General features: G+C 37.5%; 3 protein-coding genes across 8 annotated transcripts; 1 reads left to right on the plus strand and 2 right to left on the minus strand.

The window, feature by feature from the left end:
- Positions 1 to 376: 376 nt before the first annotated feature.
- Positions 377 to 3,763, plus strand: LOC103991733 (protein MODIFIER OF SNC1 11). 4 transcript variants are annotated; one of them, XM_009411270.3, is made up of 6 exons: positions 377 to 784; positions 2,245 to 2,325; positions 2,423 to 2,548; positions 3,028 to 3,076; positions 3,171 to 3,226; positions 3,404 to 3,763. In XM_009411270.3, the coding sequence occupies exons 1-5, from the start codon at positions 435 to 437 to the stop codon at positions 3,195 to 3,197; spliced, it is 633 nt and encodes a 210-aa protein (XP_009409545.2). In that variant the 5' UTR covers positions 377 to 434; the 3' UTR covers positions 3,198 to 3,226; positions 3,404 to 3,763. The 4 variants fall into 4 exon arrangements, with proteins under 4 accessions (XP_009409545.2, XP_009409546.2, XP_009409547.2 ...); XM_009411271.3 differs by having other exon boundaries at positions 3,440 to 3,763; XM_009411272.3 differs by having other exon boundaries at positions 3,174 to 3,226.
- Positions 3,764 to 4,833: 1,070 nt separating this feature from the next.
- Positions 4,834 to 6,810, minus strand: LOC135642630 (uncharacterized). 2 transcript variants are annotated; one of them, XM_065158927.1, is made up of 4 exons: positions 6,221 to 6,810; positions 6,003 to 6,116; positions 5,615 to 5,907; positions 4,834 to 5,199 (listed from the first exon to the last, which is right to left on the minus strand). In XM_065158927.1, exons 1-4 carry the CDS (start codon positions 6,224 to 6,226, stop codon positions 4,947 to 4,949), a joined length of 666 nt encoding a protein of 221 aa, XP_065014999.1. In that variant the 5' UTR covers positions 6,227 to 6,810; the 3' UTR covers positions 4,834 to 4,946. The 2 variants fall into 2 exon arrangements, with proteins under 2 accessions (XP_065014999.1, XP_065014998.1); XM_065158926.1 differs by having other exon boundaries at positions 6,003 to 6,139.
- A 149-nt stretch (positions 6,811 to 6,959) lies between these two features.
- Positions 6,960 to 25,813, minus strand: LOC135642628 (pentatricopeptide repeat-containing protein At5g02830, chloroplastic-like). Of its 2 annotated transcripts, XR_010498014.1 has the most exons (13): positions 25,177 to 25,813; positions 24,910 to 24,997; positions 19,359 to 19,563; positions 16,045 to 16,152; positions 15,460 to 15,624; positions 14,752 to 15,345; positions 12,592 to 12,657; positions 11,337 to 11,417; positions 9,895 to 9,992; positions 8,943 to 9,159; positions 8,234 to 8,294; positions 7,373 to 7,730; positions 6,960 to 7,277 (listed from the first exon to the last, which is right to left on the minus strand). XR_010498014.1 is itself a non-coding variant. In XM_065158924.1 (12 exons), exons 1-12 carry the CDS (start codon positions 25,754 to 25,756, stop codon positions 7,429 to 7,431), a joined length of 2,565 nt encoding a protein of 854 aa, XP_065014996.1. In that variant the 5' UTR covers positions 25,757 to 25,813; the 3' UTR covers positions 7,298 to 7,428. The 2 variants fall into 2 exon arrangements, 1 of the variants encoding a protein (XP_065014996.1); XM_065158924.1 differs by lacking the exon at positions 6,960 to 7,277 and having other exon boundaries at positions 7,298 to 7,730.
- Positions 25,814 to 27,047: the final 1,234 nt, after the last annotated feature.

Here is a 27,047-nt window from a genome sequence, read left to right on the forward strand (position 1 = left end):
CGACGTGTCAGAAATCAAACGGCAGTGCAACAATTCCATAACGTGATGTGATTTCGAGGGACTAAAAGAACAAAAAAAATTTAAATTCAAATATATATATATATACACACACACACTTATACGTCGAATATTGGATTTAATCGATTTTTTTATGAAGATGATTAAATATCTGAATTTATCTTAAACAAAGTTGATATGTATACTTTGCTATTTGCAATGATTGTAAATTCCTTTCAAATATGAAATAATTTGATTCCTGTCAACCTAATATTGAATAGGGATCACAGTGGACCGGAACAGAACCGAACCGAGCTGAACCAAACCAATACCCGGCCGGTGGACCGGAATACGGTGAGGCTTCTTAGACCACGTCGCGTCACCACTAACGCTAAGCCCTCGTCGTCCTCTGTGGCCCTTCGATCCCCAAATTCCCCATGGCGTCCCAAAACCCCAATGCCGTCGCGGAGGCCGGCGAGAAAGCACCGGTCACGCCTCTCTCGTCGTCGGCCGATCCTCCTCCGTCTCCTGCGGCGATGGCCGCCAACATGCCCGCTCTTCCAGCGGCATGCCTCGAAAACCCTACTCCTGCGCCGGACGCGAGCTTCGCACCGCAGCAGCCCGAGATCCATGGGGCCGGTGCCCTTGCAGGATCCAGCTTGAGCTTGGCGAGTGCTTTAGAGGTCGGCCCCGTCACCGATCTGCAGAAGAAGCTCCGGCGAGCCGAGCGATTTGGGATGCCGGTGATGCTCTCCGAAGAGGAGAAGCGGAATTCTCGAGCAGAGAGGTAAAAGGTTTTAGCTTTGAACAATTTTTTTCTTTTTCTATTTTACTTTACTTTAGGTATGTAAGCATGAGACAAAAGGGAAATTGTCAGTCTTAAATCTTTACTTTAGGTATGTAAGCATGAGACAAAAGGGAATTTCTTGAATGCTTTTCTATTAGAAAAATTGTCACTCTTAAATCTTTTAAGAAGAAAAAGAATATATGTTCGTATATTGGCTTATTTTAATATTCTGAGAGGGCAGACCATGATACAAGGTTGCTCCTTTAGCACCTTTCTGAGTCTCAGAAACAACCTCTATAAGAACATAAAGGTAAGAATATGTTCATGGACTCTCCTCACATCCTCTTTTATATTCTAAGAGATAAATCAACTTTTGTCAAAGCTCGATTGAGTAATAATGTCAAGGTAAGATGGTGGTATCTTCAAAAATTAGTGTTAGTATGAGATGGGAATTTTGAGGCTAATGATAGTTTGTTTAAAGTGCCATTGATTATTTCTCATGTCTTGTTTGAAGTATCATTTTATTTTTTTATTTTTTCTTCTCTTACAAACTACGCTCATGTTAACGTCAATTTTTTTTTTCTGCTCTTGAATGCTAAATATGAGTAATTCCTTAGTCTTGTTATGTCCATGACCTTTATTTTTAGGTATTCCACATTATGATCTAAGGGTTGAGTATGGACTAGTGTATTGTCTTTTAAATTACCAATTTATTATTTGAAATTGTTCTTTTTGTTTTTTGTGTTGGGTGGTTTAACAATTTGGCCAAGCTTAAGTTTTAACCAGTTTCTTCTCATTTATATTGACTATCATTATTTATTGTTAGTCTGATCAATCACTTCAAGCTTTGCATTTATGAATTGTATGTGATTGTTGTTCAAGGCCATGGGAAGTGAACATTGCATTGGTGATATATTATTGCTATTATCACATAGATGACATCTTCATTGTTGATTGAGGTGCAATCTGAATTGGTAACAAATGCATTCCAATTTTGGGCTTTTCATTTATTGTTAAAACACACCTGTATAAGATGTGGGCTTTGACTTGAGATGTTAAATGCGTGACTATCCATTTTTAAAGATCACCTTCTTAGGCTTGTCCCACGTGATTTTCGGACTTTTAATTGTGGTGTCTCTCTTTTGCTCAGGATGGTGCTTGATCGGTTACAAAGAGTATGTCACTGGCATTTGTTGTAACGATCTGGTGCTTAACTTTTATGTCTTCAAATGTTGATATTTGGTGGTTCACTGAATTCTATATGTTACCAAATTTTCCGGTCATTATTCCTTCAGGCCTTATTGTAAAGAAATGGTCTGCCTTGCTTCCAATTAGTACATGCTGTCCCGTAGATTTTTCTTCCACTATTTTTATAGTTTATTTAGTTAGTTATCTCTTTTTCCTTTACTGCATGAATTATAACTTTTTATGTCTTTACATATTACTGCAAATCCTGGCAGGTTTGGAACTGGGTCACCCTTAAGTGGAAGGAAAGATATAGGACAACCAGAGGAACAAAAAAGGAAGGCCCGAGCAGAGAGGTGCTTATATTTGGTTTCGACAATTTCATCCTTTTTCCCCCTAAGATCATATATTTTGTGAAGAAGCGTCTGAGACCACTTGCTTTCCTTGTTTTAGGTTTGGGCTTAAGATAGATATAGTAGTTGATGAGGAGGCAAAGAAGAAAGCTCGCTTGGAAAGATTTGCACCAAAGTCCATGATGGATACTTCAGAAGTGGAGAAAAGAAAGGCAAGAGCAATCAGGTGATTAATCTTTTTCTTCTTTTGGATGCTGTTGTCTCTGTTTTTGGTGCTATTAGATATAAGAAAAGAGAGTGTTTTTCTTAATTACTTTTTAAAGCAAGTTATTACATCTTAACTTAAATTTAAATGTCTGAAAAAAAGGGCTCAAATTCTTAAAGGTCTTGAGCCTGATCTTACGGGTCACTGGTTTTCATCACAGAAACTTCTGGAAGTAGAAAGTTACGATGTCCAAATTTTCAGAAACCATTTGATCTTCATAAAAGAGGATTAGAGACAATGTAACTAAATATGTTTCATATCTTGGTTTCATGTATGTATGCATAAGCTTCCCATCCTAACTTGTCTGCTTCTGGAGGAGGCTATATTTACATTTATCAAAGGTCGATTTAACCTCAATAGCATAATAAATCAGGAACTTGTTTCTCTTCTCGCACCAGCAGTAGCTGAGCTGATTGTACTTCTCTATATTTTCATTTCAGGTTTTCACAAGGCTCACCTCAAGTTGGCAGCCAATCCAACTATGATCTGGTAGGTTTTTTGTAGCTCAGTATCATTCTGGATGCCAGAGAATCATGGTCAATTTTCTTAAGTTTTTACTTCTATTTTTATTTACTGAAACCAGAAGGCAACAACAGTAGCTCACGCTTGACGGAGCTCTTATGATATAGAGGTTTTCATGTAAGTTACCGTTGCAATCCCTTCTCCAATTAGCTTCCTCCATATGTATATTATGCATGGTTGAGATTGCGTCCAATGACCCTCCCTAGACTTACATTGGTAGGAGCCCCGTGGGTGCCCTCTATTCTTTAGCATCATAAGTTAATTGGTCACTTCTTGGTTAATCTTGTTTGACAGGCCCCCGTATCTATTTTATATTCTTGTATCTGCCAGAGCTTTGGTGGTTGGTAATCGGGAATGCAGCATATTGAAAGAGTGGCACAAACTATGTTGAAGAAGATTTTGATATCACCAATGGGCCTCTTTTTTAATGTATTTAAGTATGATTCTAACTAACGTGATTAGGAACTCAAATATTGGCAGACTTGCAAAGCTTGTTCTTAACCTGACTGTAGTTGCAAAGAAGGTTGTTTGAACATGGATTCTACTCGTCAGAGTAATTGGCTTGCCAGTTAATCATGGATACTTAGAAACACAGCCTTGGGTTGAACGCTTGTATGGTGAATACAGTATTATTAAGTATTAGTGTTTCTGGTCTGTCATTTGGAATCAAATATTGAGACAAAAATCAAAAGTCCATGAACAAGGATTTTTGAAGCTGAATATAACCACCCTACCGAATTAAATAGCAACATAATAAGATTCATTCGTCATTATATCCTGCAGCTGAATCAGTTGGGTTACATGTTTGCCATTAGCCTAGAATGATTTTGTTGTTGTCCATGATATTTTGACTTATGCAGTTTAGTATCACTGATAAAAGAAAAAATTAAACTGTCTCTACATCAGTATCGAGCTATATGTTTTAACACTATCGTATGGATTGATCCAAATAGTATTTAAAACCTATCTCTTAGGAACATTTATTTTCTTTAATATTATAGATGATCAAGCTATATAAATCTTCTTCGGTAAATGCTTAATGTTTCTGATGAACCAAAGCCGGTAAGAGAATCTCTTTGCATCAGTGTTAAAATCTGTAGGCATGTTTCTTGGAGGAACTTGTTCCTCAAGAGTTGACACTGAGAGACTATGGTAGAACTATTTACCTAACAGAGTGGGGTCCAGAAATTACAAAGATGACAAATGTATCATCACGAAAGGGTGATTTCCAATGGTGTCTCATTATGTCAAGTGTGCCAATTTTGGACCACAGAAGGGGATAAATAACTTGCAGTAATTTTTTGAACGGTTTAGGAAACTTTCAAGTATGATGACACTTAGGTTGATGATTTGTTCTGAATAATAAGGTTAAAAACATCAATCATTTCTAACTACAAAGAGACTAAGCATTAATACTCACCTTATGAATAAATAGGTAGCCATGATGAAACTTCTGTTGCAAAGCTTTGTGGTTGACATGCAAGGCTATCTTGTTTCTCCAAATCTCTGAGCTGCAGTGTGGTGTGCCATTTTACCTGGTGAAGAAAGTCAACTTTAGTCTTCGAAGTTCCATGACTTTTATGAGTGCCCCTTGCATTTCCATCACTGCTAATAAACTGTAAAAAATATATATATATATTGATATGAATGTTAAAAATATAAATTAGATCATATTTTATGTATTGCCTTAAAATTCTACATGGAATGGCAATGATAAAAAATACTTGGCATATCACGAGGAGACCTGATCCATCATTCTTGAGCAATATATTGGAAATCTATAACATGTATACATACATATATGTAAACCATAATACCAATATAGATTTGAATTAAGTCATTGATAAGAGTCTCTCTGACCAGCCAAGAGCTGTTCTGGAGAGTAAACATTAGCTTTGCTCCCCAGAGAGAACAGTAGCAGCTCTTTAACATTTCTCAGAGCAGCAAGAACATGATGCACATCCTCCTTGTTCTGCAATTTGGGTGCCTCTGACTCTGGTTGTCTACATCCTCGAATGAGAGCCAGCATTCTCTCTTCCTTGCTACCTTCGTCCATTGATGTCCCTTTCTTGTTGTCACCACAAGATGTCCTGCTTTCGAGATACAAGAGGTTGGCATCAAGAAGCTTAAACCATGGAACACCAGTTGGATGATTTCACATGCATTTTTATTTATTTATTTATCTGTCTTTTGATTAGCTAGTATCTGAGCACCAATCTTGTCTTTTTCTTTTTCCCCTTTTTAGGGTTTTGGTGTTCTTGATTGCTGCTACTCAACAATTAAACCGGAAAGAATGAGTGAAAATCCAGAAAAAATTATCTGTGTAGAAAAATTATCAAACATCAAAGAGAATTAAAAGGGATCTAATTATAGAGACCATGTTGTAAGTCTTTTTTATTTTGTGTTAGCAAAATAGGTGTAAGTGTCATTATTTTGTGTGTGATCATCACAAAAAAAAACACAATGATCTGTGACAGAAGACATATAAGTTGCAAACATACATACCTTGAAGCATCAGTAGACGATTCCTGAGACCTGAACTCGGGTTCATCCTCAACATGGTCCTCCTGCACAGTCCCCACCAGACTGCATCTCCCTTCATCACCTGCCATCCCTTCCACCTCTTCCGATGGCCCACATTGTCCCGAATTCACCGTGGCCGAGCATTGTGAGGAAGAGCAGCTTCTCTCTTTCGCGAGCTTAAGTGACTCCAACTTCTTCAGAGCATGCTTCAGCCTCTTTTCAGCTCTTCTTCTGCACCTGATCTCCTCAGCCAGCTCCCTCTCTAACTCCTCCAGCTGCTCAAAACCAAGCACACAAAATGAGCTCAGATGGAACGCTTCTCTCTGTTACTTGGTGATGATGATGGCGTAGAAAAGAGAAGAGCACATACCCTTTTGGCCAGGTTCTCAGCTTCCTCCTTGGCCGCCTTGGTGGCCACTCTCTCTGCTAGCAGCCTCCCTCTCAGACTGTCCACGATCCTCGACCCAACATCCTGTTTGTCTATCTGTTGTGATATCTCCATCATCTCTGCTAAGATCAGACAACAAAGGTACGAAAATAGCAGTCATCGTGGAGAGATAAGGATGGAAGAGGAAAGGGTTTGGTTACCTGCATTGGCCATTTAACTCCAGCATCTCGTTCTGCAAAAGCTTCATGCCAAAGGCAGCAAACGCATGGAGATTATTAAGGAAGGCCGAGAACAGTTAGTTTCCTTTCTTCTGCAGGCCTTTGAGCTCTCCTGCTCTTAATTGCTGGGGTTGTCCTTTGCGCTCCCCTCTCCCTTGCCTGCTCTGCCACCTGCGGCAGTTACGACACACTAAGGTCATGGGTTTCATGGATGGGAGCGGGGCGAGGAGGGGTTCGCTGCGACAGGAGAACGCCGCAAGCAGGTGAACGGGTGGACGCTCGTGAGGGGGGCTGCTGGAGACCGGTGCTCACGTGAGCACAGTGCGATGACGTTTAGCTGTCTTTAATGCCATCCCTCCCTCTCTGCTCTCTGCCTCTCTGCTCTCTGCTCTGTCTTCGACCTCCGGATTTTAGGATATCTAAAAACGCATGGTTGATTCTTAGATTCTGCATCCATCCTATACGAAGAATCCACAAAAACCACAGTACAAGTCTCATGCGGCAGTGAGACATACTTCTTTACCATCTGAATAATTTAAGTGCCGTAAAGTAGCAGAAGCAAGATGGCCTCTTTGCCTGTGCCGTAAAGTCGCTCATTTACCCTTCGAACAATGTTTTCAATCACTGGCTTCTTTTATTCTACTATTTCCCGGTCCACAACATACGTGTTTTCGCAAACACCACCTAAAAACAACATTATGGTATCTTCTTCTTCTTCTTCTTCTTTTTGTCATTTATTTATGAGAAGCCATACGATACTGTCACTAGTTCTTAAACAAACACTATCAAAAAGACCTTCATATGAAGAATTTATGTATTACCAACCAAAATATCCATACGCGATTAAGAACAAGAGTAGCCCCTGACTCACCTTTTTCCCGGTTGGCTATACAAATCTGCTATCCAGTCAACCTCCCATAACTGTTTTTTCTTTTTCTGCGTTATTATTTTCTGAAGCAAATGCTTGATTCTTTTGGGATGCTGACAGCACTAACTTGAGATAACAGTTTGTGCGCACACACACACCAAGCAAAGAGTTCTGCCAAAAAGATCAAAGAATTCCGGTTTAAATACATATACATTTAAAAACTGTATGTATGAGTGTAACATTTTTATCAAAGAGCAAGCTATTACATCTTAGTATTATGTAGCACCACAATTGAATAGAACATGCAAAGAATAAAAAGAAGTTAGCAATCCGCCTCGGAGCGCCTGCCTCTTTTCTGTAACCAACAAAGAAGCGACTCCCTTGTGACCTTTATCACTCCTAAATCCTGTGGCCTCCTGGCCTGGAGATTTGAATCTGGAGGAAGAATCAAGGGGTTGCATAAGAGATGGTCAGGTGGGCCATATCTGGTCCTAACGTCAAGGCCCAATTCATCCTGCAATACTTGGGTTATACTTTGTCGCACATCAACTTCGTGGCCAGTTGAGTTCATCATCTCTTTGCTGATTTCAGTAGTGATGATCATATCATCTTCAATTGATTTTCCTGTACAAGTACACCAAGAAATTTGTTATTTTGCTTAGAAAGGTGTATCACTGTATCGTATAATAAAGCTTTGACTAGACATGTATAGGGTACTTGGACGCCAATTGTAATGCAAGATAGAACTGGAATACTTCTGTCGGCAATTGTAAGCTGAAGCTGTTCAAGGTAATATGAATGGCCAGAATTAGCTACACTAGCAAGCTACTCGGGAATTGGGTGACAATGCAGCAGAAGTGGAATATTTCAGTCGAATTAGCTAGTTTTTAATGTAGAACTGGAATACTTCTGTGGATACACATCTGGAGGATATTGACATGGAACTGGAGCCATGGCCACTAGATGTTGACACTTGACACAACTAGGCAGAATAGAATTTTAAAATACATTTTAAAAGCATCTCGCATGAGCTCATGTTGTTCATTGATTGATGCTTATGTAAGGCTAATATGTTAAAATTTTTCTCAAACAGCAATGGTGGCAACTTCTACCGTATAATCCTTTACCTAGCATGTAGTTCTCCTTGATCATCTGCAGAACTGAAAGAACAACAATTCGTGCTTCAACCTGCCAGCATGTTATGGAAATGCATCAGAAATCATGGTAATAACAATAATACTAGTGAATGGTTGATTGTAGCAACAATAAATGGAAGCGGGAATTAAGATACCTAACTACTGAAAAATTATTTGATCAAGTTCATGAAGCAGTGATACAGTGTTAAGGCCCCTCAAATATAGATGTCCAGTATGAAGACTGGAAGGTAGTCAGATCATAACTCAATAAAATCTCACCAAAAGATGACAGATAATTCTGGATCGAGCAGAAGCAAGGCTAGGTTTGCCCCCTTTTATCTTTTGATGAATGTTATGTTTATCATCATTGAATAAATGGATTCAAGTAATAAAATACAATCAGATCCCTGATTTTCACAGGCAAATATGAAATGCATATGATGAAACAAGTAGTAAAACCTAACAACATGCAATATCCCAGAATGAATGAGATTTTGCTTACATGATGATTTGACAACAACTGCAATGTTAAGATTATTTATGGTACTTTACAATTATAATCAACCTTGAACTGTAATCATATTGTCTTTTCATTTTTCTGCTTTGATAACACAGAAAACTTGATAAATAAAGACTTCATTGCAAATAGTTTAATCAGCACTAGATAATCCTCATCAATTTGCAATGTATATAGAAGTACCTTTGTGAGCCCCCGAATATCAATAGCTTGACTGTCACCACCATCTCTTTGCAAGTGTATTGCTACCTTCTCAAGAAGCAAATTATATGGCTTTCTCGAGTTGGCTTCACTATAATTGTCAGATCCAAGCACGTTGTGGCTTTGATCTTTGCTGCACAATACTCCTTCACACCATTCTTCGATCAATTCCTTTAGATAATAGTCATTGGATCGGTACCTGCATATTGGATAAGAACCAACAGAATTATTCTAACCATCCACAATTATTCTGTTTATGTTTTATAGGCACATAGAAAAGATCTAATTAGTTCAACCACCTTGATAAGCATAAAACACACTGTATTCCAATTTGTTTACACAACTTTATTGGCCAACACGATATAATGCAATATTGAGTCTGACTAAAGCAATATGATCAATACACGTGTTACTTACTGGCATGGCCGAGATATGTGATAAATTAATCTTTGCCTTGGTGTAAAGAAATAGAGATGAAATTAAATGGACTGAAAACTCCTTAGAGATAGAAAAGAGGGAAAACTCATATAGCCCCTAATCCCTGACTTATCCAGAGGGTTCTCTATCTCATTGCTTGTAGAAATATAAAATCCTAGGGGTTTCAACTAGTTGCTTAGACAAATAAGGCACATGTCACACTGATACTTCACACTATAGAATATGTTAGCCCAAAAATATGTAATCAACAATCAACACATTATCTACTAGCTCAAAGCCAACCTAAAGCTGTGGACCGATAAAGGCTAGGTAGGTGAAATTGAACGTGTTGAAAATTTTCATGCGAGATAATGCATACATGGCACTTTCAGGACTAAGCGTAAGTGTTCATTACAAACTTGGACAAATAATGACTACTTCCAAAAAATAACAGATCACTGAAGACATGTCTGATAAAAAGGAAATCTCACAATAGTGCTAAATTCCTTATCCATACCCAGCTTTTCGCATTTCTTGATATATCCCAAGACATTGTTGAACTTCATGTAAAGATCCATATTTGTTACGAGCTCTCAAAAGAGTATTATATGTCACCTGAAATGCCAGCATCACTGAATGTCAGACTTCTATAAGGATCATAACTCAGCTGAAATAGTAATTTCTAACATTTAACAAAATTTCAATCCTCCTACAAAAAGAATAAAGAAAAATAAGACTAACAGTGACTGTGACTATGAATTTATCATATCACAAGTGAAAAAAATTTCACCATAACACTATGACATACTTCTAAAAGGAACATTAACAAATTTGTAATTGTCCTACAAAAAGAACAAAGAAAGTGAAGACTATGGCAATTCTGACTATATTTATTATATGACAAGCGAAAAGATTGTCTTGAATTTAAAACTATGGCATCCTTAATTTCTCCCACGGCTGAAGTTAACTAATCAAATAAATTAACCAATTTAAATTACAAATGTTATAACTGTCAATCTTGAACTATGTAAGCTCACAAGTTTACAGATGAGAATCTCCATATTAGAAGCATGATTTAACTGGAATATGAATTACTTTGATGCTTATAACAATAAAGTAGAAGTTACCAGCGAAAGAACTACTTGCCCTGTGATATTGTTTAAAGTTAAACAAAATCTTCAGACTAAAATCTTAGTACCCAAGGATAACAGACATAAGGGGAACAGTATCTAACATATGAAACAGTGGATATCTGAGATCTCGGATCAACATAACCATCTGAAGCTTATAAGCTTTTACTGTCACTATAGAATTGCTTAATGGCAAAACTAAAAGAGCAAAAAGACCTTATAAATGAGTTGATAAGATTCTACAACAGGCTCTCAGTAAATATGACACCAACAATATAAAGCTGGTCCTGACTTACATGCAAAGGCAAAACTTAGACAAGAGAGGATTTGCTAGAATATTAACAGAAAGGCAGGAAGAGAGCTACCTTAGTGGTAGTCCTCATACTGCTAAAGACTTGGAAAGAGTGTTGAAATGGCCATGCGGACATGCTGTACAAATAGGAAATTAAATCCATCCTCAAACAATCCCATCAGACAGTTAAATTAAAGTTGTATTACTTGTCCTTTTGTGTTTCACAACTTTGCCAATCAGATATTCTTCATAAAATCAGTGGCCAGACATAGGTAACAAACCCATCGAGGTTCATCATATCAGGGAAATGATACCATCTAGGCTGAATGATCATACTAACTTGATATAACATATCTGATTCAGTCACTGTCCAGTAAAAAAGCCAAAATGCAACATACAGAAAACTATAGATGAAAACTCACCTAGTGTAGTCTGAAAGGTAGAAGAAAACATAAAACTACCTCACCTTAATAATGAGAATATTCTATAGTTACTTCATACAAGCAATCCTATTATCAGACAATAATAAAAGCTTACCCAGTTTGGTCTTATTTGATATCTTTTCATCTCTTCAAACAAAGAATACGCCACTTTCAAATTATTGTTCTCAACACACGCCTGCGAATGAAAAGCTTCAATTATTAGCTCCTAGAAGTTTTCCAACAGACATGCGTTAGATATATTAAGCATATTAAGACTCAGTTGTAACTCTAAAATATGTTTTGATAAATCAATATGTTTATGGCATGAAAAGTGCATTCTTCAATCAGTTTCATTCAACATAATTTGTCATCTTCTACTAGGCATAAGAGAGTGAGGAACTGCTCATATTTTAAATGCTTGTGTCAAGGACTGTAATTTTGTGTATCAAACCTGTGCCGGTCACTGGCATAATTTTTAATGCTTGCACCTTATGTTGCATAGAAAGTCAACAACACACTAACATATGCCATAGTTAAACCAATCTGTCAATACGACCATCAACAGCATCATACAGCCAAAATAAAAGAGCAAAAGCAATTGTACTATCTAACCAAGAATTGCAGTTCTGCAATAACAAGGAGGGCATATCAAAACTGATGAACTCTAGCTGATGTTCAATATTTCCATAAACTAAAACAAATAAGAATCAAATTCCTACAAACCACAAAAGTATAAGAAATTGCCTACAGCAACTAAAAACTCAACTGCTATTAAATACAGTGACAGCTCTCTATAACCAAGTTGAATATTGGAGAGTCCTTTCCAAAGACCAAATGTACAAGATCAACTCCAAGGAAATGATGATGCATTAGTTTGGTACAAGCAGCAGCCCACTTTGGACCTTAAGAAACTTTTCCACAAGAAATGTGTTTTTCCTGATTATGAATATTGATTTAATCCTTCATCCTTCATGCAAAATGATGGTAATTTTAATTCATTGTATATTGATTTTGTACATCACGCAAGGTGCATTACCTTTGCCACAATAAACAATAACAGAAACCAACAAGAGTATCTGTTTCATTGAACAATTTGTGGCTATCTCTGCCTTCGAATCCAGGAAATAGTTGAAGTAAATCACATGTCAAAGTTATTTCTTTTTATTCCAATAGGCAAACGTCAGGACTAATGTTTTGGAACTTTAAAGTTTGAACTAAATCTACTTGCCAAGCATGAATAATTACACTAAACCAACAAATCTCAAAGCAAAGAAAAACAGGGCAAGCATAAAAAAAGACATCAGAAATTACTAATATTACTATGGTGCATCTAGAAATATGACATATTTGAGCACTTATCAATAACCAACCTTGATGGCTGTAGTATACGCAACAACATCAAGTTTTATACCTACATCTCGTAAAGCTCTAAATGCCTGTGTAACATAAGAAAAAACAAAACATGTAAACAAAAAAGGAGTTCAAAAATACAGATAGTAGGATTCTGAAAAATATTCATCAAAAGTAAAGATAACAAGAAGAGCGAACTATTTAAATACAAACAAAATTTACAGAGTGGACTCGGTTCTTTTTTGGCAAAATTAAGAAAAGGTAAAACATTAGATATATGTATGGGCAAGCACATGGCATGCCATAAAGGTAACCCTCACAACATTTAAAGTATGTCTATATGTTAATCAAGAAGAAAATGTGATACAATATGAAGTCCCTCATTACAAGTAAAGCTATGTCCAGATGTGTACTGAAATAGTCATTGCGACTAAGCCTTGGAGCTGGAATTGGTAACCTTAGTTGTTTCATTATCTTTTACCATTTAAAATTTCTAAAAACTTCCACTGCTGGATAACCCAAAGCACCTATATGAAAGCAAAGCAATAGGAGACTTTTAGTGAGCCCAACAAACATTAACACATGAGAAACAGTATTCTTACCATTGTGGTCAACTCTCATAGTAAGCAAAAACTTATACATAGTGAAAAAGTAAATAGCATGATTTTTATGTTCCACATTTTTCCTCTTTTTAGGAGAATGATCTTGTGGAGAAGTTCACCAAGACTATAAGTGATGTTGTTATTCAGAGAAAATGTGCATATTGAATATATGGCATGCACTTCGGATGTAGGTTGCTTGGGGCTGTTCATGTTGGACGTATAGTTATGTATGTATATGAGTGTCCATATTATTCTTCCATTTAACTGACCCAAACAGTGTACCTCATGGTGTGAATAAAGCTCTTCATATCCTGAATCTAGTTTAAAAATCAATCTTCTACCAAAATATTTGCATGATACTAATTACAATAGGAAACAGAAAATTCTATCTTTCAAAATTACTCTCTTAAGCAGGCTGCTTTATATATTAGAAATAAAACAAAATAAGCTAATAGTATTACTATATTAAAATCTGAAAAATTAGAAATATGGAACATAAACAATTAATAGAGGATTGATTAAATAATATTGGATTCGCACAAAATACTTTACCTACCCCTTGTTAGCCTGCCTGCTCACCTGCTCTGCCCATGTGGGTTCCATTGTGGAGCCATTGTTGCATTCAGCAGCAAGGGAGGTATGACAGGCGAATAGGAGAGTAGGTTAGTAAAAGTATTAATCAATTCATTCAAGAAAAATGTAACTAGGACTCCTAGGAGTAGTCATTGTGATTAATCATATAAATACTTAGGGAATAAATTATGGGTGAGACATCTCTCCCACACACTTCTTAGTGCATATCATCATCTTCAGCCCTCACAATTTCCTTGCCCTCTCTCTCAGTGCACGATTTAAATCAATGGTCTCGGGAACCAACCTTTTGGTTTTATATCCTGGACCTTCCAGATATCCCTTGAAGAGCTTAGGGGACAAACAACAACTTAAAGGAATGTCCCACAAGGGAGCTTGGAAGGATACATCCAACACCTCAAGTTTCCGAAAGCTTTAGATGTAATTGCAATAGAGATACAATTGTTTTCTTAAGTAATCAAAGTGTTGTAACTTCAAATGATGAATTCACTCTCACAGACATCTAAAATTGAAGACAAATAACCCCTGTTTGAACACAGTCACCTGAAGTAGAAACATCCCTTAAAAAAATATTAACAAAGACCAGATTTAAATAGATGGCAAAGAGGAGGGTCAAAGAAAGCACTAATAAAGTTGCCATTGAAACATATATTATATGGAATTCATAAGTCTTCTGGTTGTTGACCAGGATTAAAATATTTGTTATTGGCATTAACAAGAACTAAAATTCTGAAGCACCATACAGCTCTGGACTGATAACATGAAACTTGGAATAGTGCATATCTAAAAGAGTCAGGTAATTATAACAATAGCTTAAATATATTACAAGGTTATAAGACAAAAAATGAGCTAATGTATAGTAAGAATATGAGACAAATAAAAGTACAAGAACCAGGATTGCAGACTGCAATATATAACATTCTGCAGAAGATACCACTATCACAAGAAATAATAAGCAACAAACAACATATGTAAGTTAAAACTAACCTGCATAGCCCCTTTAATATTTTGGGCAGCTCCATATATACCAATGAGGGTAGACCAGCTTATGTGGTTAGGAGTAAGGCCCATTGTCTTCATCTCATCCATCAAAGCTTTTGCACGGTAGTAATCAGTACCACAAGCCTTCATCAAAATATTAAAAGTGAAAACTGTTGGTCTGAAGGGAACCACTGTGGCCACATGATAAGGTTTTGTGTCTTGCACTGATGATTCATATGAAGTATATTCATCCCTACTTTTAATTGCTAAGCTAACATCCCTAAAATCACATTTCATGTCTTTGGTAGAAAAAGGAATCTGGAATCCAGTTTCTTTCCATGCATAAAATAACCGAAAGGCTCTATCATATTGGCATGACTCAACACAAGCATGAAGAAGAATGTTGCAACACTGAGCATTAGGTTCACAGCCAGTCATAAGCATTTCCTCAAATAGCTGAATGGCACGATCAACAAGACCAGAATTGGCACAAGCACTCAGCAACGATGACCAAGTAACTATATTTGGATTAACATTGGCAGACAGCATGTTTTCCTTTATGCTCAAAGCCATCTGCCACATTTTTGCATCTGCAAAGACCTAGAATCAAAAGAAAAGTGATAAAATTAATCATATCCTAAAGGGGGGAAAAATGGTATGAAAGCATACTGAAAGTTGTAGCCCCTTAAAAACCATCAAGACACTCCCACTAACTTTTATCATTGTAGTATATGTGAAGACGTCCAACTTAAGCGCTCCCTTCGATGCCATGTATCTTATTTCCCCATATATGTTTTGAGCCAAATCAACCCTTTTGGCATTACAGCATGCCTTCAAAAGTATGTTGTAAGATGTTACATCTGCAGTGACTCCTAGATTCTGGATATTTGCAGATATGTAAGCCAAAATTAGTCAATGTACCAAAAATATTACTATGAAAAATTATAGCTATATCACCATGAGGTATTGAAAAGCTTCTGAAGCATGAACTTTGAAGTACGGTAATAGCTCAAAGACATAGAAAATAAAAGAACCTCAGTGTCTACGAGAAAAAAGATAACAAGCTATCACAATAAAAATATATTACAAGGCGATCTAAAAGTGTTTAACAGCTTATGACAAGCTTTAAAACATGTTCATATATTGTCAAGCAATTTGAATCACGCTTACCAGCTTAAGAGAAGTGTAAAGTGTAAACGATAAACAAAAATGGAAGGTGTCAAATCACTTGTCATATCAGTATAATAAGAATAAACAACCTACCAATTAACAGCAACATAAGGTATGAGATGGCATTACTTGCATATGCTTGTAAACACCAAAGGTGTAGCTCATATCATGGGCATTCGCATTCATAAGGCTGTTGAAAACATATACATTTGGAGTTATATTCTGAGCAAGCAACTCCTGCATCAATATAACCGCATGCAAACAAATAGTTAATATCACATACAGAAAAATAACATATATTGACAATTTGACCAACAAATCTCCAAATAAATATCCGTAGTTGAATAGAGATATGCAACTTACAATAAATATATCTAGATGTCAGAACAATAAAAGGACAAATAGCAATCCTAGCATGAGCCTGCAATATGCTTTCCTTTGTATGCATCAATAGAAAAACTATCTAACAAGTATCTATCTCTAGGTGGATAAATATCTCCAAAAATCTCTTTTTATTTGAAAAAATCATAGGTCACACTGTTACAGAAATGTCAAATGATATTGTCTTCTGTCGACAATTTCATGGAATAAATTCTTCTGATATTTATAAATCTATAAGTTCCCTGAAAATGCCATAACATATTAAGAGAACATTCTTTGATGGACCAGCCCATTTCTAGCCTGCTTATCCTAGCAACCCAACAGGATTCATCAAATATGTTACAAAGACACTATCCAAACAGAAGAAAGGAAGTAGCCCACAAAGCAAACTTGATAGGAACCAAGTATAAACGATAAACTGTGTTTTTCGGATAGAACAGAAACAGAATATAGTAATTTATAAAGTACGATTGTAGCATCTCAAGATTGAAGACCAGAAATATTACAACAATAACAAAGTACAACAATGAACAAATTGTAATGAAATTTGTTTAGATTTCAGAACTTTCAAGACCATTACAGAATAATATAAGCAACCTAAAAGTATAACCAGAAAAAATAAAAAATAAAACCAGTTAAAAGAGTACTATACATTGTTCATTAAAAAATTATATTACTGTCTGATGTAATCATGATTCATGCTAAGCAATTGCTTATATCATACACATGATGTTGCATAAAATATTGTTATTATATTCGATGATTGAAATTTCGTACCGTATCAGAGTTTCGAGATTCGCTCGAATATATATATATATATATATATATATATATATATATATATATATATATATCATTTTCTGTGACATCACCAAGGCAATGCCACAGAGAAACGATTTCTGCGACGTCGCCAAGGCGACATCACTGCTCTTCTCCCCGCGACGCCGAGGATTCTTCCCGTGCAAATGAGGAGAAGTCACCGACAAACGAGAAGGGAGAGCGGCGCCAACTCCACGTTCTCTTCTTCTCCCTTTTCTTTCTTCCCTCGGTTACTAACACCCTTCTCTTCTTTCTTCTCCCTCGATCACCGCCTTGTCACGAACGGTCATCGTACACCCGCAACAACATCGTTCAACGAACCGTTCGTCGCTTTTGCATACATGTACAGATGCTTGGCAACATGTTTTGTCTTAGTTTTGTGTGTTTTTGCTTGTAAAAATGCATGTTCGAACAGGTTGTAGTGCTACAGTACGACCGCTCGCTACACTGGGCAAAACTGCCCCAAAATGGTTCCGTTTTCGCGTGCCACGGCCTATTTTCTACAGATCATAGCTGCACGCAAAACGTCATCTATCTCAGCACCCTAGAACCCCCTGGGTGGCACCATGGGGGATGGGGCTTCGATATAGTGTCGAGCGTTAAATAATCTTCGTAAGTTCGCACGTTAATTTGATGGGAACTTGCTTTCGCATCCGGCACCCGATGAGCAGTTGTTTGTGGACTTGTAACTATTCGTTCTACCTTCTAAAGTCTTTGTTTTCTCCTTCCTCTCTTTTCTCTCTTGCACTCAAGGTGCTCACCGAATTGCTTGTAAAGTTTCCCGCTTCGCGAGACATCGGGACTTGTCCATCGCTCGTTTTCAATCAAATCAACTTTCTGTTTTACAGGTCCTTCGAGACCTGTACGAGGTTACAACTAGGCTGACCCTTTGTGGATGCATATGTCACACTAGCGCCTAATGACTTAGGCAATCCCAAATAAGTCCAAGGAGTTGGCGTAAGGGTGCTTCACGACTTAGGCAACTCCAGCTAAGCCTGTAACTTTGCTGCAAGGGTGCCTCACGACTTAAGCAATTTCATCTAAGTCCGTGACAACCTGAGGTGGAAACAGCCCCAATCGATGGTACCACCCGATAGCGAGCAATCCGTGTACCGGTCTACTAGCAGATCGATACGTACTGCTTGGTACGAGCGATATTATTCGAAATTAAAAACCTTGATTCTATTTATATGGATCAAGTATTAGTTATTCATCAAGACCATTGAGTCATAATGTTATGGCAATAACAAATCAGTCAACATTTTTTAAAATGTTAATCCAACAAAAGAAGTTCGTCGTGGTACAAAATGAAGAATTAAACTAATAAAACAAGTGAACACCACTTGGATTGCAAGATGTAAATGGCATTGATCCAAAATCCACCTGATAAAGAAAATGCACAAGCTCAGATATTATAGGTATTGCCAACGAAAAGGAGTCAGCATTAATCAAATTGATAAAGGGTCATTACTTCAACATTATGAAGGCACATTAGATTTTACAGCCTTTACAGTTTTAAGATCTTTTAATCCAGTATCGGCAAGGTCAAGTGCCATAAGAATATGAAAAATCACACCCATCCAGAGAGGAGGTACAATTCGTCCGAGGCAAAAAAGAAAGCAAGAAGACTTAAGATTTAGAAACCAGACACAAATTCTGAACATAAACTGGAATCTCAGCATGACCAAACGCAGCCCCCAGCTTGATGCTCATTCAATGGGTACATGTAGCTGGTTGATATAATTTTATGAATCATTAATAATAAGGATATTCTGAAAATAAAATATCGAGGCAAAACATGTCATGACTTATTTACTTGTTTGCCTTCTTCCAATTCAGATATCCACACAAGTAGTAAAACACAAATATGCAACTAACTACAAGCACAATATAGTAAGTGGATTCTAGTCTACTCAACAGTTAGCTCCCTACAATTTGAATTCAATATATTGTGCAGAAGCGCAGGATTGCATCCATAGTGCAACACGATGATTACAGAATCCAACTATATGCCATAAGCTACATATAAATGTATATAAATCTGGACCATCAAGTGCAAGATTAGCCACTTGTAGAAAAAGTCAACAACTAGAACATGCAAGAAGAGTATGATGGCATGCCTCCTAATAATTAGTGACAGCTTTCTTGTTCACAAGTTATTTTACTCAAAATTTTAAATGCATATTTATGTGGACACGAACCAAGATAACCTATCTTGGAATGCAAAAACTTGAAGCAGTTACCTCGAATATACTTCTAGATTTCAAGCAGTCCCCACAAAGACCACAAACGTCAATCATAGCTCGCCAAGCAAACATGTTCATACCACCTGACTTTGCTTTGAAAATTTCAAAAGCTTTTATAGCAGAACCAATGTCATGCTTCTTTCCGAATTCCTCTAATATAGAGCAGAACAAAAGTTGGGAATGTGAAAAAACACTTGCATACCTGAAAAACCATATACTACACTATTAAATAGCAACTATGGTCTAACTTAGAAAACTCGAATTCAAATGATCAAAGTTGCTCTACAAAAGCAGCAACTGTAGATAAAAAATTAAACATGATGACAACAGTTAGTGTTACAGTTTGTATACAAATGAGCAGTTAAGCATACAAGACCAGCAACAGTAAACTTTGCAGAAAGCGCACCAAATTTCAGATGAGTATATACCACAGTGTAGTATTATTGGCACAACATATATCTATCTTCTCAAGGCTACGAATTTAAAAATATCATCACATTTGTTGAATATTTCAAACGTACAGTTGGACTAATTTGTATGACCATAAATACATTGAACAAATCTTCAAAACCCTTTTATCATCTAGGTTTGATGGTACCATTTTCTATTTTGTAGGGCAAATGGGCTTGACAATCAATATGATATAGTATTGATAGTGTATCAAAAGTCCACCATGGATTTCAACTATTTGTGATATCTTGGCCTCTAATGTTTCATTTTCTAAAACCTTAATGTGCAAAAGTTACCTCCATTTAAATCAAAATTTGTTCCATCGTGTTTGACCATAGGCTTTGACCTTCTCTAAGGAAGATAGGTCGCACAAGCCTGAATGATAGGATTCTAAGCTAATGAAATCTGTATTTCATGAGCAATAAAAGTCAGATATTCAAATTGAACACTTTATTAGGTCACTCCAGCTCTTCTTTCAGGAATATAAACATATTAACTTAAAATCATCATCCTTAGACTTTCAATTCAGCATATGGAATGAGGGTAAAGTGCCTTTGACATGTCATGTCTCCAAGTGTACATCATAATCAAACTTTTTTGCTTCATGTATGTACGCGCGAGGACTATCATGGCTTTAATCTTGTGCCTCATTGATTAGGGATAATCTAGCACATTTCGAGCCAAACTCCAATTCAACCCAAATGAAGTTTCAATCAGACTCCAATTTGATCCCATCAAATCAAGCAAAGATCAAGCCCAATCTCAACCATTGAACCAGATTGCTGCTCATCCAAGTCACGTCCAATCTCAGCCGTTGAAGCAAGAGGTGACTTATCCAAGTCAGCCCCACATCAGCCCAACACATGGCCAAATCCTAGTCCAACAAGGACTTGGGCTCAAGGTCTGCGAGGCCTATTAAGATCGCAGATTGCGTGGGTGAAAGGGAGCCGTGCACAACTCCAAGAGTCATCCCATTGCCCAATCTCAAAGGAGTCCCAATCATGTCAGGATTCCTCCAAACGCAGCCTATATGGGATCGCTGCCTTCTCAACACACGGAAGAAAACCCCAGCCCCCCGTGAGAAGCCAGATCACAGGAGAAATCAGGATTCTTCCTCCCGTTAGCACCCTACAGCAGCAGAATTCTACTGCAAGGAGGGATACTTTCCGTCGATGGCCACCAAAGATCCTTCCTCAGGTTGTCCCAACAAGATCCCTCGACCACCAACTGATCTAGAGCCTGCTCTAGTCAAGAGAACCAGAGGAGAAAGCAGTGGAAGTATTGTTGCCCAGAATCAAGCCACCAGCGTCCCTGTTTTGGGCTGCTAACCAGTGCAGGCCCTCATCTTTGTCCCATATAGCATGCAGAAGGCTTCAACATCTTCCTAACCCTCTGTCGTAGCCTCAGGAGGAGGTCTTAACAGCGGAGAACCTAGCAGAGCAACACCCAAGCCAACAGCAACAGATTCTGCCAAGAGATACTCTTTCAGCCTGCGACAAAATTTTGCAATAAAGAACCCATTGCAGAACAGCAGCTTCATCTTCATCCTTGACATACAAAAACGCAGCAGAAAGGGAGAACCGGCAGCAACCTGCATTCTGCCAAGAGTGATCTGTCCGTGCTTGTTGAGCAAGAACTTCTGAGCAATCGTTACTTGAAAACTCTTTGCTTTAGTTTCCTATTTTAGGCACTTTAAATTCATAGCAATAGTAGATTAATTTCCTCTTTCTACGTTGTGTTTATTGCAACAAATGTTCAACTCTTCTATCAAAACTTTCATCTGAGATGCGGTATCCGATCGACGGATCATCGAACTCGAACCCCATACAATGCCAGAGCAACGATCCCTTGCATGTTGATGGTGACCATAAGGCAAGGATACAAAGCCTCTGGAAAAGAACTACAAGAGTTAGAGTTCGAGTCGTGCTCACAAACCACCGTCAGGATGACAGCCAACATCCAAATAATATTGGTTGACCTTACTGTTGCAAGCCCAAGCCAACCCTACCCCGAAGGACGACCAAGCAAAGAATGACGCAGCAAAGGAGAGAGAGTCATCTCCATCCAAGACACAACCACGAAGAAGATGTTGTCAAACAGGACATCGCAGCACAAACTCGACTGTTTTAAGTCGAGGCTCACATCAACAGACCCTCCTACAACGGCTCAATCAACGTTGAGGTATTAAACTCATGGATAGATCAATTCGAAACTTGCTTTGATCTAAGGTATATAGTTTCGAATGATACCAACCAGTACGGGCGGTACGTATCGGTCCGACAGTAAACCGATAGGCGAACCGCTCGCTACCGAGTGATTTTTTTATTTATAAATAAATATTATATATATATATATAAAGGCGATGTCGCCTCATTTTTCTGGGCGACGTCACCTCGTTTTCACCCCGCCTGAGGAGAAGAGAGGCGACGTCGCACCTTTTTTTTTAACTTTTATATATAAATATATATATATAAATATATATATAAATAAAAGATTATATATATATATATATATAGGCAACGTCACCCTTATTTTTCTGTGACATCGAAACATTCGCCTCATTTTTCTACAACGTCACTCGGTATACAATACCGTACCGTACCGAGAGAATATCGAAACTTCGGTACGGTACGATATTTCAATCTTTGCTTTGATCTATATGATTGCAGCAACAAGGATAGGATGATGTTGGCGTGACTCAAGTTGACTAGGCACGCACTTGCTTGGTGGAAAGCCTATCTTCGAACCAACAACGATGAAGATATGCTATGGACACGATTCAAAAAGCTCATATGACAAGAATTCTACCCTATGGGATATCTTGAAGAAAGATGAAGGAAATAACACTCCTTACGTTAAGGTCAAGACTAGTCTATGCAAGAATACACCACCAAGTTTTGACGATTAGCGGTGGCATTTAGAATCTCCCTCGGCGATCACTCGATGATGATGAAATACATCGTCAGAGTATACGATATTTCGGTCGCTAGCAACATGGCGAGAGTGATCGAGAGAAAGAATCACATCTACAACAAAAAGCCCATGAAGAAGGCCCAAGAGAATTTTGGAGATGGTAGAACTTCTTCCTCAAAACGAAGTGATCTATTTTGTGAACATTATAAAATTATAGGTCACTCCAAAGAAAAGTGTTTGGACGGTTCATCTGGAATTCTTTCCAACGAAGTAGTTGAAGAATGATCAAAGTCGACGAACCGCGGCCACACCATGGGCAATGACTCCATTGAACTTTCACTGGTCTTCCACTCAAATTCGAGTCTATCACTGATGGTTATGGTTTGAAGATTATAGACTTAAGTCCGACTCTCGATCCAAAGGTTCAAAAAGAGCTCTTCACCATAAAAATCCAAGTGAAGCAAGAAGTCGTTAGTGCAATTTTTGACACCGGGTGCTAAAAAAACCTCATCTCGGTGAGCTTGGTCAAGAAGCTTGCCCTAGAGACGCACTGCATCCACACCTATATCCTCGTGGATGGCTTCATGATATGTGGAAATGAAGATTGACCAACAATGCAAGATACGCTTCGCCATCACAGAGGAATTCATCAACAATGTGACATGAGAGGTGGTTCCGCTTGGTGAGAGGAGGAAGGAAAGGGAGAACTCGCAACAACCTGCATGGCTGCATTTGTTTGGTTATTTACATACCATTGAACATTAGATATAAGCATATCTTATTGTAGTTTGATTCAAGGTTTGTTGTATCGCCCAAGTCAGTATGGTACGGGCGATACATATCGATCTAACTCGCCATCGAGACATGACTCGCCCAAGTCCCCATCGACATGCTCCGATGTACCATATGTCGATACACCGATATTGATTGGTATGCACCATACCGACAAATCTTCAAGATAGGTCCGATACCCGAAATGGCGACCCTGGTTTGATCCTATTTTTAAAAATTATATTCATTAACTATCATTTTAAGTGTCTTGCTTTAATACCACATGCGCTTCATCTCATGACTTGTGCCTAGACTCCACAAGACCGATGCACCTTAGTACATCTCAAGCATTTTTGTGCACAATATACATAGATATTTTTCATCGGTCAACGTACTTATGTAAGAAATCAAACTTCCGTAGGTTACATAAATTTGGTGCCATTACTAGCTTGTACTTTTCTTGTGAGCTATCAAATTTTATGAAATAAATTACTGCAAAAGATGTACATTACAACTTTTTTGTTGTATCTTAGTTTAGTGTATTTCATCCTAGGGCAACCTAGTCCAACGGTGACTCCCATTGGAGGAAAATTGAAATCTGTAATGTCAGGCCATATACAGACTGGAGACATGATTGAAATTTCATTTTGTCTACTGTGTCTCAAATGGTGTAACATTCAACTTTTAAAAAATAAAGTGTGTAGACACTTGGTTAAATACTGTTAGAATCAGATCTCATTTTTATTTGGTGGTAGCATGCTGCCAAATGTAGTTGAATGAGACATGAATTTGTGAACTTACATTAGGTAAGGAAACCTGGATTCATAGAAGAAAATGCCACTTTAGATATAAATTGATTGTATAGAAATGAAAATATCAAATTGCTGATCTTTTATATAGAAGGATCATTGAACAAATGTCTCATGAAAAAACTTTTGAAATCATTAATGAAAAGAAACTGCAACAACATCCTCTTTAAGCAGCCTATATAAATCGTGTGTCATTCATGAGTTTGTCTCTTTTATGTCACAGGATAGTACAATGCACTTGTTTTAAGTCAATTCATACATGAATGAAAGGGCTATTGCACTGATTACTAAAGCTTGACTTTGTTTCATCTAGAGATCGAGAGTAGCATTTCAAAGTCAGCTACCAAAACACAAAATATACTCAATAATTTAACTGAAGTCTAAAGCATTGTTGCCTTTCTAATAAATAACTAAACGAATCTTATTAACTTAACATCAATATCACACAATATCCTGTATTTAGGACTCAAAGATGAGAGCAAAAGCTAAAATGTAATGGAACTAAATGTTTCAAGGAGCTGGAATATATATTTATATGCAAGTGAGTGAAAATTGCAAAGAGAAGGTCAAATTTCATTTTGTTTAACATGTCACGATTGCCGCACCTTACAGCCAAATCTGGATCACGAGTGTGAATAATCTTGCTCAATATATAATCTGGATCTACGATGTCTTTGATAGAGAATCCATAACCTAGACACATTTCAAGAGAACAAAGGAATTCAACAAGACAGCATCTAAAGAACAATAGATACAAAGCTGCATTAAACATTCTGTAAATTATCAAGTTGCAGAGATTATTCTACGCATGAGAAGAAATTTCACTCCAGCAAGTGCACTTTTAAATCAAGAAAGAAACGAACACTTCGCACCTGCGAGAGTTTCCATCAACTCAACACACTCCTCTAATTTTCCCTTGTCCGCGAGCCGCCGGCACTCCAATCCCAAAGCCTCCAATGCCGGCTCGTCAAAGAGCGAAGAGGGGCAGAACCCAAGCCTCGCCGCTTCGCTCAAGAAACCGGTAACCTCATCAAGATTCCCGTCGCGAAGGACGGCAGCGATACCTTGAGCGGTTAGCCTGGGATCGATGCGGGCCACGAACTGGGGGGAATCGGCGGCGACCGCGTCAGAGGTGAGGACGCTCTCAGCGATCATCAAGAAGTCCCGGAGCTTGCCGTTCTTGGCTAGGTTCGAGGCGAGGCGGGCGTAGTACTTGAGGAGGTTACGGGTGGAAGATGAGGAGGGAGCAACGGCGGCGGAGGGGGGACCGGTGTGGTGAGGGACGGCGGTGAGATCGCGTCGAACATCAGAGAGGAGGGGTTTGGCGGGCGAACGGCGAAGCTTGCGGCGGGGAGAATGCGGGGGATTTCCGTTGGGGGTGGCGGAGGTCGGGGAGAGGACACGGGAGGGCGAGGAGGAGGAGGAGGCGACGAGGAAGGCCATCTCCACCATGGGCTTCACTGTTGGCTCGATGTGTGGAGCGAGAAGAAGCCCACCCTATCATGTTTCTTGAATTGTTTGCATACATGATATTTTCTTTCTTTAAGACATAAATATTATATATATATATATATATATATATATATATATATATATCTTAGGCGAATTTTCATTATAAAAAATCGTTTATGAATTTTTCAGATAACGTTTTAATTTTAAAATTTTTTTTTTTTTAAATATGTCTTTCATCGTGTCTTTGCCTCGTCGATCATCCCGGATTCGCCCAATAACAAATGACCCTACTGAACCAACGATGAAAGCAAGGTCATAAATATTATGCCTCTATTATTAGGTCCAACGAAATACGATAAAAATCATTATGTCTATATCATTGAATTTATTGGATCTAACGAAGAGACTTATGACAAACAAAAATGATAGTGGTAGGTCAAGTAAAAATAAGAGTAGAATGATTTTTCATGTGATCAGGGATATTCCGTGAAATTTTTTTGAAGTTGAAACATTTAATGAAAAATTCTCAAATTTAATTTTTTTAATAAAAAAATCATTAATATATCTACCTATATATATTAGTATGGACGAAAAATGAAAGAGATAAATATACGTCGTAGAGTCTTATAATTAGGGGAACATGTGAGTGTATACATAGATACATACATATATATACATATATATGTATATATATACATATATATATATATACATATATATATATACATTTATATATATATATATATATATATATTCATCGTGATCAAAAAATAAAATAAATATTTTGTTATCGAAAGCACACGATTAACGGGACTATTTAAATTTATTTTGACTTTTTTTAATGATAGAGTAAATTAATGAATCTTCCAACATGATATAATTATGATTATGAATCCAACTTAGCAAAATTAATCCAAGTAGCCCTTATGTCTCTTAACCTTGTACTCGTGGATTTGAGTCTGGATCGACACGAATCATCACTAATGAGAATTTTAAGCTGCAAAGAATTAGGTGCTCTACTTTAGACATCGTACAATTGTGCTTTTGGATGGAAGCGAAATGGGGTGAGTCACCCTCTGTCTCGTGAATGGACTTTATATCAATTATTATTATCATAAGAAATTATATATGACCATGTAAAGTTCACGATGAATGTTGATATCCCAGAAGAACAATAGAGAGGATAATTCTAGTAGGTGTATTATTGAATTAACACTAACATGGTAGAGTAGGAGATTAAGTATATTAAATTAAGATATACTATAGACATGGTAGAATGTTAGGGAGTTCA

The sequence above is a fragment of the Musa acuminata genome, chromosome BXJ3-7 (assembly GCF_036884655.1).
Source record: "Musa acuminata AAA Group cultivar baxijiao chromosome BXJ3-7, Cavendish_Baxijiao_AAA, whole genome shotgun sequence".
In the NCBI taxonomy this organism is placed as follows: domain Eukaryota; kingdom Viridiplantae; phylum Streptophyta; class Magnoliopsida; order Zingiberales; family Musaceae; genus Musa; species Musa acuminata.